The 11,066-nt window shown below is 36.9% G+C and overlaps 2 protein-coding genes across 2 annotated transcripts in view; one reads left to right on the forward strand and one right to left on the reverse strand.

The window, feature by feature from the left end:
- Positions 1-1,620: 1,620 nt before the first annotated feature.
- On the forward strand, positions 1,621-3,996 carry LOC122079103 (uncharacterized protein At4g22758-like). Its single transcript, XM_042645355.1, has 3 exons — positions 1,621-2,119; positions 2,226-2,433; positions 3,594-3,996. The coding sequence occupies exons 1-3, from the start codon at positions 1,799-1,801 to the stop codon at positions 3,881-3,883; spliced, it is 819 nt and encodes a 272-aa protein (XP_042501289.1). The 5' UTR covers positions 1,621-1,798; the 3' UTR covers positions 3,884-3,996.
- Positions 3,997-9,732: 5,736 nt separating this feature from the next.
- Positions 9,733-11,066, reverse strand: part of LOC122079173 (peptidyl-prolyl cis-trans isomerase FKBP53-like) — a 4,252-nt gene continuing 2,918 nt past the window's right edge. The window contains exon 6 of the mRNA XM_042645435.1: positions 9,733-10,887. Within this exon, the coding sequence (XP_042501369.1) occupies positions 10,074-10,887 (814 nt within the window). The 3' untranslated portion in view covers positions 9,733-10,073. The remainder of the gene's footprint in view (positions 10,888-11,066) is intronic.

Raw genomic sequence — 11,066 nt, forward strand, 5'->3', positions numbered from 1 at the left:
AGTTGTATAATTCCAAAAGCAGGGGAGTATCATAAAAAAGGTAAAAAAATAAGAAAATTTTCATAAATAGGTAGGCCTCAAGAAGAATTGGACTCTTCGACTTTTTTATTGTGAGGAGTTAGTATTTGCCAACTAAACTACTCTGCTATATTTGGTAGCCAAGAGAAGAAAAGAAAAGAAAAAATGATCTAGATAAGAAATGAGAAGAAAAGAAGAGACATGAAATGGTGAGAAAATATAAAAGTATGTATGTTTGGTTACCATTATAAGAAAAGAAAAGAAATTTTTTTTATATTTTCTCATATTTTCTTGTATCTTTAACAAGATTTTTCTTAGGGAGCAAAAATAAACTTTACAATTCTCAAGGAGAATTTTAAATTTAAAAACTGAATCTTCTCTATAGGGGTGTCAATCGGTCGGTCCGGCTCGGTTTTAGTCCAGGTTGAGTCGGTTTCGGTGTGGGAAAGCTGAAACCGAAACCGAACCCAAACCAATAAGGAAATTCCGATTTCGGTTTGGTTTCGATTTTGGTGCGGCTTGATTTCGGTTTGTCTTCGGTTTCTTAAATCGATTTGTAACCGGGTTGGTTTTGGTTTTTGGTCCAGTTTGGATTCGACTTTCCATACAAATGTATACAAAACTATGCAAATTTTGATTTTTTTTTTTAATGAATTTTGGAGTGTTTCGGTTTCTTATCGGTTTGGTTTCAATTTCGGTATGGGTTTTGAGCCGGTTTTGGCTTGGTTTTGGGTTCATCCGGTTTTCGATGCGATTCGATTTGGTTTTGGGGTTGCAATACTCCAAACCAAACCGAACCAATAAGGCTTCGGTTCGATTTGATCCATATTGTTATCGGTTTGGTCCGGCCGGTTTTACCAGTTCAGTTTAGGAATTGACACCCCTGCTTCTCTAGATCAAAAAATGCCCAGTATAAAGAGAAATTCTTAAACAAAAAATAAAAAGTATGAACTTTTATTGTATTTTTTCTTTTATATTCTTCACTTCCCTTGCCTACAAAACACAGCCTTGAGGTAAAAACGAGTAACGCTGTTTGACAGATTCCTTCCCTGCTATGAATTAATATGATTCGGCCGAATTCTCATTCCTTTCCAAATGAAATGTGTACACGTCTTTCCACCAAAAAAAAAGAAAGAAATGTGTACACTTATCGCTTTGAAGCCAAACCTGGCTTCGGTGTATTATATATTTGGTTTCATCTACCGTCCAGTGGGTCCACTTGCTTGACAAATGCTTCCAAGTCCAACAACCAATGCAGCGAGTCAAACCCACGAACGGTAGTTAAAAGAGTCGTTGTTTGGCTCGCGAGCGTGGGGACCTGGGTGTTATGTGCATGGAGCTCTGGGAATGCCATGGATGCCATGGAAATGTTGGTATGTGTGAATTGACGAAATACACCCTAGGCCCCCTATATGCTTCGGGATTCCATTTCCCATCCATCATCCATCCATGATGGCCATGAATGGCTTAATACACTTCAGTCTTCACGGAGATATCGCCACGCGGAACGGGTAATCCTGTAATTTAACAGATTTTCAAGGGCTTTCTTATAAATCTAACTACCAATTTAAACGTAACGACTCAATTCCAAAAGGACAAAATCAACAGTTAGGAAACACCATTCCCACGCAACCATCAACTACCCCATCCATTCGCTCTCTCTCTCTTTCCCCCACTCTCACTCCTCCAGTCCTCCTTCCCGTCGTAAGTCCCTTCTCCCACGAAACTTCCTTAACTTCTCTCTCTAACACGCCAAAGAAAGAAAGTGAATCTCTTGTCTATGTCAGATAGAAGTTTCAGGCGAAGAGGTCCGGCCACAAACCGGAAGAGTAGACTACCGAAGCCCACGCTGTCGTTTCGCCGGCGAGCCCCGACGCCCAGAATATCAAAAACCCCAAAGTCCATCAAAATCCTCCAGCGATGTCATTCGGAGCCGATCCTTTATACCTTCAGACTTTTCTTGGGCGACAAGAACGACGACTACGAAGCTCAGATACCAAAACCCGATGCCTTCCTCTTCCGGCGCCATCAGACTTGTATGGACGTCTTCACATCTCCCTTTGGGTCTCCGATACCGTCGCCGTCTCCTCGTAGTGCCGATGTAAGAATAAAATTCATCTTTTCTCCGCTGATTTCAAGTGGATCCTTTTGCCTTTAGGATTAAATTTAGAGAAAATTGGGCTCTAATCTTTTGTGTGTGTGCGCAGGTATATAGTAAGGATGCGAAAGTGGTGGTGACGGTGACGGTGGAGGGAAGCCCGGGGCCGTTGAGGACGATGGTGAAGTTGGGATCAAGCGTGGAAGATACCATAAAGGTGGTGGTCGACAAGTACAGAGATGAACGACGGACCCCTCATCTGGATCGCGACGCTGCTTCCTCATTCCAGTTGCATCATTCTTACTTCAGCCTAGACAGTAAGTCCCTCTTTACATCTATTTGCTCTTTCTTGCTCTCGCTGCAATCTTCAGAGACATATTTTCCAAGTGAAGAAAATAAGGGTACCTGGTTATTCTTGGGAGAGAGAGACCTGGTTTCAAGTTTGAACTTTGGACGTTATTAACTGATTTTGGTAATTGATGGCTAACAAATCATAGAACACCCATATCAAAAACCAAATCATAGAATACAAATTTGGGGAAATTTTATATATTCAATCTGATGATCAAGAGAAGGGAAATAGGAGTTGCAGCATTTGTGTGCCCCATCATTCCTTCGCTTCTCCTCCCCCAATAATGAAGAAAACTAATTCCAATTACAGTTCTTTGATTGTTTTTTTGTTTTTGGTGGGGTTGGGGGAGGGCTCCAATCTAATGGTCCACATGGACGGCCTAACGAATTGAGTTCCTCCTTGATGAAATGGTGGAACCCACATGATAGATGACATGGGCGAATTGGGGATTGTATGGATAGGCGCACATTGCAGGTTCGATTCTCATCTGCGCATCTGAGATTTAAGTGGAGACTGTAACGGTGGGTTACTGCATTAGTCTCTCCAAGGATTAGTTGAAGTACGCGTAAGCTAGTCCGGACACCTTGATTAACAAAAAAGATAAAAACGAGGTAGATGATTATAGTTTGTATTGACCATCTTTTGGATAATAGCCATACATGTGTACCACCAAGTAACCATTATAGAACATTTCTAACCAAGGAAAGGATTATGGTCCATGAATTTTATGGAGAATGGGAATCAATTAGGATTCCATTGTTAGTGGCCTGGTTGGGATACATTCCTTGAGTGCTTGAAAAGTAAAAAAAGTAATTGTTGGCTTTTCAAACAAAAGCACAATCTTTATTTGATCTCCTGTCAAATTGAGCCCTTAAGTAGCCATTGATCTTAAAAATCTAGTATGAATGAGTTGAAATCTGAATTGAACCTTAGAAATTAAGCATGAATCCGTTGGAATCTGACTTAAACCCAGAACTCAATTTTGAAGCTGCCAAAATCCTATTTCTCAAACCATGATTGGACTTATGAGAGCAGGCTATATATATTTAGTTTTCATTTAAAAAAAAAAAATTGAATCTTTTAGATATGGGTGTGATGATGTTTTCTGTGATCGATCTTGAACAGGTCTTGATAAGGCGCAAACAATTGGGGAGGCGGGGAACAGAAGCTTCTACCTTCGAACGAGCAGCTTCAGTCGGGAAAGCAGTTTTAACTCTGATGGTGGTGGTGTAGCTTCTTCTAATACTGATGTGATGGCACAAGTTGTTTCAGTGAAAGCGAAGACTGCAACTCCAGCGATTGCGTCTCTTCCATTAATAATATTCTCCCAAGACTTCATTGCTCGAAAGATACACAAGATAGTGAGAAGAACCTGTAAGCTATGGAAGTTAATGGGTTGTGTGTATTGCGAATAGCATTGCATCATTATATAATGTAAAAAAGGAGGACTAATGGATTAACGCCTCCATCTCCTGTACTTTGTCGGAATTACACATGGATCTAAAGGATTAAAAGAATTATGCCTTTCTCCCAGTGTTGTTAATTTTGAACCTTAAAAGACCATATTACCCTTAAATGAAATAATAATAATAATTATAATTATAATAGGGTAGTTGGTAGCATTCTTGCAGCAGATCAAAATCTTCTGTTTTTCTCATCCATGTGTTTCCTTGTTTTGCTACCTGCAGAACGCGACACATGGACAATAAGGAGACCAACGGTCAAGATTGGGTGAAGATTATTACATCCGGTGCGTTGGTCTTAAAGTTGTCCACGTGTCGCGTTCTACAGATAGTAAAACAAGAAAAAACAGGGATGAGAAAAACAAAGGATTATTTTCCTCCTGCAGCTCTGTCCAGTCTCTCTCTCTCTCTCTCTCTTCTCTGTTTTTTCCCAATTTCCACTCCTCAAACCAGGCAATCTGTTTGGGATACCAAGGGAAACAACCAGAAATAGAAGAGCCCATTTCATTCTCGAATCTTCAGCTTCTCTTGCTAATCACCAATCGATCGAAACAATCCTCGTACACCCAGAAAAGTAGACAGAAAAGAAAGAAATATAAATAAATCAATCAACAACAATGGGAAGAAGGATTCCCTCAGAGGTGGAATCTTCAATCCATCCAGCACTCTCTCTCTCTCTTTTTGCAGCATGGATAGCTGCAACTATGGCTATATTTGCTGCCCTTTGTGGTTTTAAATCCAGAAAATCCCCTCCACAACAATCCTCACCTTTGTCTTCCAGCTTCCCTTGCCGTCGCAACACAATTAATCTGAATTTAAACAGATCTAACACCCAATCCCTTAATCTGAATTTAAACAGATCTAACACCCAATCCCTCAAAAGAAAGGGTTCTAATAACTATGGGCCAAGATACTTCGTTAGCACGATTCACTGTGTCAAAGACATTACATTGTTCATCAGTGGGATGGGATTAATCTTTGGAAGGTTCAATAGACAATCAAAACAATCTTTAACACCAAGATCCGTATAGGGTTTTTGTGTTGCAGGGCTTGAATAATTTCTGATATTGCGACGGCGGGAGCTTATCCTCATTAGCAGAAGCTCGCTGATCAGAGAGAGAGATCAACAAGAACCCACCCCATTAAAGTTCATAATTAAACCCAGGAATTCAAATCCCATAAACCCTCTTTAACTGAGTAGAAACCATGAAAATATCCTTTGCCGTGGCGGTGTGGCGAACATCCGATGGCCAGAACGACATCAAGACACTGCCAATATCGTCTGAGTCATCCCCGATGCTTACCACACCACCGCACCCACGGCAGACAATCATCGCCCGTAGAAACTCATCCACCATCCTTCCACTCCATATGAACCCTAAGCTAAGAAAAGGGGTAATCACTGTCATCTCCCAAGAACTCAAAATTCCATGAACCCTAAAATTTGTACTTATGTTTTAAAAGGGTATATAGGTTACCATGAAGCCTTTCCATGGTAAAAAAAATATAGAGGTCGGAGAAGCATAGGTAGAAGACAAATCTCTTCAACCCTCTTTCTTTTTGTTTTAATGAAAAGGTATATAATTAAGTTCATTTCTATAAAAAAAGGCATTTTGGGCCTTAAATGGTGTGATATTAGAAATGGGGTAATCAATGTCATCTCCCAATAACTCAAATTTCATGAACCCTAAAATTTGTACTTATGGTTTAAAAGAGTATATAGGTTACCATGAAGTCTTTCCATGGTAAAAAAAATATCTAGGTTGGAGAAGCATAGGTAGAAGACAATCTCTTCAACTCTCTTTCTTTTTGTTTTAATGGAAAGGTATATAATTAAAGTTCATTTCTAAAAAAAAAGGCATTTTGGGCCTTAGATGGTGTGATATTAGATGACATCATCAATTAACAGTCCCAAATTAATCGGGACTAATTATAAGAATTTTATAAATGCTAAAGGAGAGAACGTAATTCCTTCAAACCCTTGGATTCACGTATAATTTCAACAAAAAAATAAAAGAGGGGGTGTAATCTTTCCATTAATGTTTAATTATTCTCTCTATCTCCCAAGTGGGTTGTTAAGTGTTATATTAATATGGGTGATCTATTGGGGTTATGATGATTAAGCCCATTTAAGGGAGTAGGTCCCTATATGCTATAGTCACCATGTGAGAATACAACTTTAGAGGATGGACGATGATTCATAATCAAAATCAAACAAGGAAGTATGTATTTTTCACTCTTATTAACCTTTTTAAACAATGATGTGTCGCATAAAATTTTCTGTATTATATTTATATATATATATATATGAATATTCTAACTTCTAAGTACTAAAGCTGGCGATTCTTCGCCCTATTTTCCTAACCGCAATATTTGATCATCAACTTCAACGCAAGCAGCAATGGTTCTCACATGGGAGAGAGAATGGTAGTTGGACGATTCTATGATAAAAGGAGGAGGGATAGACGTGGGGCTGCACAGTGTACTTAAATGTGGTTTGATTCATTCCTGATACCATTAATTTATTTATTTTTATGTAAAAACTAATACCTTTCAAGTCAAAAGAGAGGTGGGGCGGCAATGTCGGCATGGAAACAGCAAGAATAAGTCTTTTTTTGGTCTTTTTCTTTTTGAGGGTGACATACTGACAGGACAGGTGAATAAAAAAGTCTTGTTTATGATTTTGCGCGTTAGGGAGGGTGAGTTATAAATGGATACTTGTCTTTTACAATGATCTATATCAAAGGCATTTATAATATCTTATTTTTTCTAAAAAAAATATATGCGTTTTTTTATAATATGTTTTTAAAAATGCTATTTTATTTGAAAAAAATACATCATTTGGTATCCTAATTACCCTAATTTCACTCTACCCCTGTCCTCATCTTTAGAAAACCTATCTTAATTATCACAAATTAGAGAAGAGAGAGATTATAGAAAATTTATGACTTTATTGAGGAAATAGGACCTTTCATCTTACTGGAGGAAGCCGTTCCTCTCCTCAAATGGAGAAAATATAAGAATTTATTCATCTCATATTCTTCCTATCTTTTCTATTTTTTTTTTTTAATTTAAGAAATTCTCTTTGTACTTGACATGTATTGATCCAGAGAAGATTCTTTGTTGAATTTCAAAATTCACCTTGAAAATGGTGGGGATATAGTTAGCAAATATGAGAATGACAAATAAAATGAAATATGGGTTTTAAACAGATTTTAAACGTGTAGATTTCAAACAAATGAGACCTAAAAATAATAGTATGCTCATTTAAATTAAGGAATTATTACATGAATACATGCATCTAATGTTTAAAACAACTATAATATCTAACATTAATGTATATATCTTTCATGTCTCATTATAAGTTTTAAGACATATCATTAAATATCTAACCTCAATTCTAAATTCATACATCACACATGTCCAAAAGTCTTACAAAGCAAAGTAACTTAGCTATAATGTTGTTCATTGTTGTCATCATAGTCAATACACTTTCGGAGTGATGTATGTTCAGTTAGAGTTGGGAGTCGTCACTTTAGAAATACTTCTCAGCAAATGCATTAGTTTATAACTCAATTTTAGGATTTGTGCATTGAATTTGAGCTGAAGGTGATATCATGAGAAATATAGTCCATTGAGCCAGCTTCAAGTTGATGAAAAAGTCAGGTCGATTAGAGTTTGAGAGAGAGAGATATGATCAATTAAGTAGACATGTTTAATAACTCAAGTCTTACAAAATGCCAAAAAAATAGGAACGTGTTCAATACGGGAATCTTTTCCGTTTGCCCTTAAAGCATACAACAAATCGTGTTTTAGATGATAGAAAATGGAAACATGTATAAAACGGACTAACAACGGGTGAGGAACCATTACGTGCAATGCGCACAACTAGGTTATCGGGTTGACTGATGACGGGTACAATTGTGGGTTTGAGGTATATTTCCGCATTAATATTGAGATGAGTGTCCCAGGTCCTCAAGCCCTTGGACCACTAATTAAACGCCAAATAAATTGGAAAGGATCTTTTCCCGAATAGTGGTAACTATTTTTCAGTTGTTGTATAAGAGATGGATAAGTGGTAGAAGTGGTAAGGATTAAGATAATATGAGAGAAACTTGAATATTCTCACACTTCTGTTGCTCGAAAGAGGTGGTTCAGCAACTTCCAAATTACATCGATCCAATTCTTTAAAATCCTCCATTGTCTATCTTCTTGTGACCTCATAATGTTTAAATTTAGGTGGTAAGATTTTGTTGTCTGGTAGGGTGCCCCTACACCAGGGTAGGGGCTTAATGAGAGCATGGGTATTAACATGAATGGGGCTTTTAATTTCATAGAAAGTGAGGCCATAATTTCACACCCTTGTTTCTGGGCACAGGCCACATGATTAGACAGCTTTCTTTTTCTCTTCAATTCAATTGGTTTCTTATTAGGAGGAATTTAGTTCATAGTATCAACACTAGTTTCATGCTCACCCGATGTCAATACTGATATGGATTAAGATCCTCTCCAACATTAGAGGGAACCCAACGCACATCCAACAGCTGGGATAATATAATTCTAATGGGTAAGATCTCTGTATCTGAATGCTAGAACTAGGTTGGTCTCTGATTCTGTCCGCTCTACTAGCTGTCTCCTTATAATTTAGCTTTTATAGCTTTTGCCCTTCAGAGTTCAGATCCGTAGGGGTGTCTGGGATTATGAACTGATAGACGCATCCCACATTTGAGTACGCCATATTCTATATGCTTACTCTACCATATGGAATACTTAGATGTAAAGCAAATATTAATATCATTAAATCAAAAGAGTTGCAAACATACATGATCACATGAATTTTCCAAACTTTCTAGACATGTTATATGTACAAATCTTTTCCAAACAACAACATGCACACAAAGTTGTATTAGCTGAGAAGTGCACACCGAGGAAGATCAAGTTGGCCATGGAGGCCCTGTAGATGTTGCTTTTAAGACACAAACCTTGATAGACTAATTGATTTCGAAGACACTGATTTTATTGATGAGACCATGTTCAGGCTTCATACTATGTGTGTAAATGAAGCCCTGTGTTTATATTCTAAATAAACTTTTGAGTCACCAAAAAAAAAAAAAACATGTTCAGTTGGTAAATCTATTGATTCCATTGGCATTTTCATTTTGTCTCCATTTGGTTACAAGGATGATTAAAAGGAAAGTGAAAATTTCAAAGCATATTAAAAAAAAAAAAATTTAAAAGATCCAGCATGATTTTATAAACTATTTAATTTCTTAACACATTTAGACATATAGTAATGATACTTTAATTCAAAATAAAATAAATTTTATAACTAAAATATGTACTAATTTGGAGTTTGTGAAATAATCATATAAGGTAATGATTATGATAGTTTCCGTTTCAATTTATTTCCTTTAATCTCCTCACATCCAACCAAATAGAGCTAAAAGAAAATTTCACATTTCTTTTTGTTGTATGATGTCAATAACTAATAAACAATAGGGGTCAAAGCGTCAATACGATATTTACCCTCCCCCCCAAAAAAAAGTGCCAATACGAAACTGTATCCTTCTACATTTGGACAATAACATTTACTTTAAGCATATCAATAAAATAAAATTATACCTAAAAGGGAAATTTTTGTAATCATTGCCCCAACATAATTGTCTAAACTACTAGAATTTCTGTGACCGCATTTTGCAATGACAATTTTGTAAATATACTTTTTATTTTACTTTTCAAAATCCAAGGGATTTAGGTGCAAAATAAAATCAAATAACAACAAAATATGAAACAATTTGAAGTGAGTGAGATAATCATATGGATACTGATTACTAAAGTTTTTTACAAAGCCTAAGCGAAACATTCTTGTTTTCCCTTAGAACACAAGATCACCAATAACTATCCTGGCCATAGTTCAAAGGAAAAAAAAGTAGACAAATACAAGTAGGGCCCAATAATAATTTACAACATGATCTATTGAGATTTTAAACTTCAAGATGTGGATGTCTCCGAGTAGTAGTTTATGAACAGAGTAAACGTACCTTTTTGCCTGGAGAAGTTCTTTGGCCATCTGGTTTTCCCATTGCTAGCTCCTCAATAACTAATCCATTGAGCAAGGTCTTGAGCTTTGATGGCTTTCCATTCATATCACCTTCTTGAGTCTTGACCGTGTTGCCTTTGCATTTGCATCATCCTCTTGGATCATGACTTCTGAATACCTTTGCATTCTCATTGTTCTCTGGGGTCTGGTTCTTGTTTTTCTCTCCTTAGAGTGATCTCCAGTAGCAGAAGCACCAACATCAATGTTGTTGGGAATAATCCCATCTGAGAACTTAGATATGTGGACAGTTTTAGGGCTATCATCTTTGGATTTACTGCTGAGTTTAACATCTTCATTGAATTCACTACCAGATTTTGTAGCTTTGCTTTTGGATTTTCTGGTCGAAACTCCTCCAGCCCTTTTAGCAGAAGCATCTGTCTTTCCTTGCTTGGCTGATGAATCTGATTCTGTTTTCACTTTCTTCTTTCGGTGAATGTCAGAAGAAGCTTCAGGACTTGCAAGATCAGTTTCTTGTCCCCCTGCCACATCATCTTCTTTAATGAATTGCCATCTCTGCTTACTAAGTGACAGTATCTCCACATCCCCATCACTGTAACAAACCTTATGTTTCATTTTAACAGGGTCAAAATATGTTATGACACCTTCATAGAACATACGATCTTGTGGCCAATAAACCTTAATCTTGGAACCAACCAGATTCTCACCATAGTCACCATAGTCTATAGCACCATGCTGCATTTCAGAAGTCTCTTCCTTCACTGGAGTGTTTTTTCTCTTGGAAGACATCTTTGTGATGCCTTCAACTTGACTTTCATCCTTCTTCGCTGACTTTGTGGCAGACTTTGGTGAAGTTGTGACCTTCTTACTTGATTCTTCCCATCTACCATGAAGACTCCTGTAAACAGTGACAATCCCTTAAAATTTAAAAGAGAAATAAAAATATTTCTAGAAATATAAACAGCCAAAATTCTTAAAGATATTAACCGAAAAAAGGAAATTAAAATTATTTTAAAAAATTGGGAAATACTTGTGTAGTTGGTGCATAAAGGCACTTATCTTTTTTTTTTTTTTTTT

The sequence above is a fragment of the Macadamia integrifolia genome, chromosome 5, assembly GCF_013358625.1.
Source record: "Macadamia integrifolia cultivar HAES 741 chromosome 5, SCU_Mint_v3, whole genome shotgun sequence".
Classification (NCBI taxonomy): Eukaryota; Viridiplantae; Streptophyta; class Magnoliopsida; order Proteales; family Proteaceae; genus Macadamia; species Macadamia integrifolia.

Excerpts from the sequence above, each read along its gene's own strand:
- LOC122079103 (XM_042645355.1), top strand. The coding sequence starts at position 1,799 with ATGTCAGATAGAAGTTTCAGGCGAAGAGGTCCGGCCACAAACCGGAAG. Across the intron at positions 2,120-2,225 it reads CGTCTCCTCGTAGTGCCGAT|GTATATAGTAAGGATGCGAA; the intron begins GTAAGAATAAAA and ends GTGTGTGCGCAG. Across the intron at positions 2,434-3,593 it reads TTCTTACTTCAGCCTAGACA|GTCTTGATAAGGCGCAAACA; the intron begins GTAAGTCCCTCT and ends GATCTTGAACAG.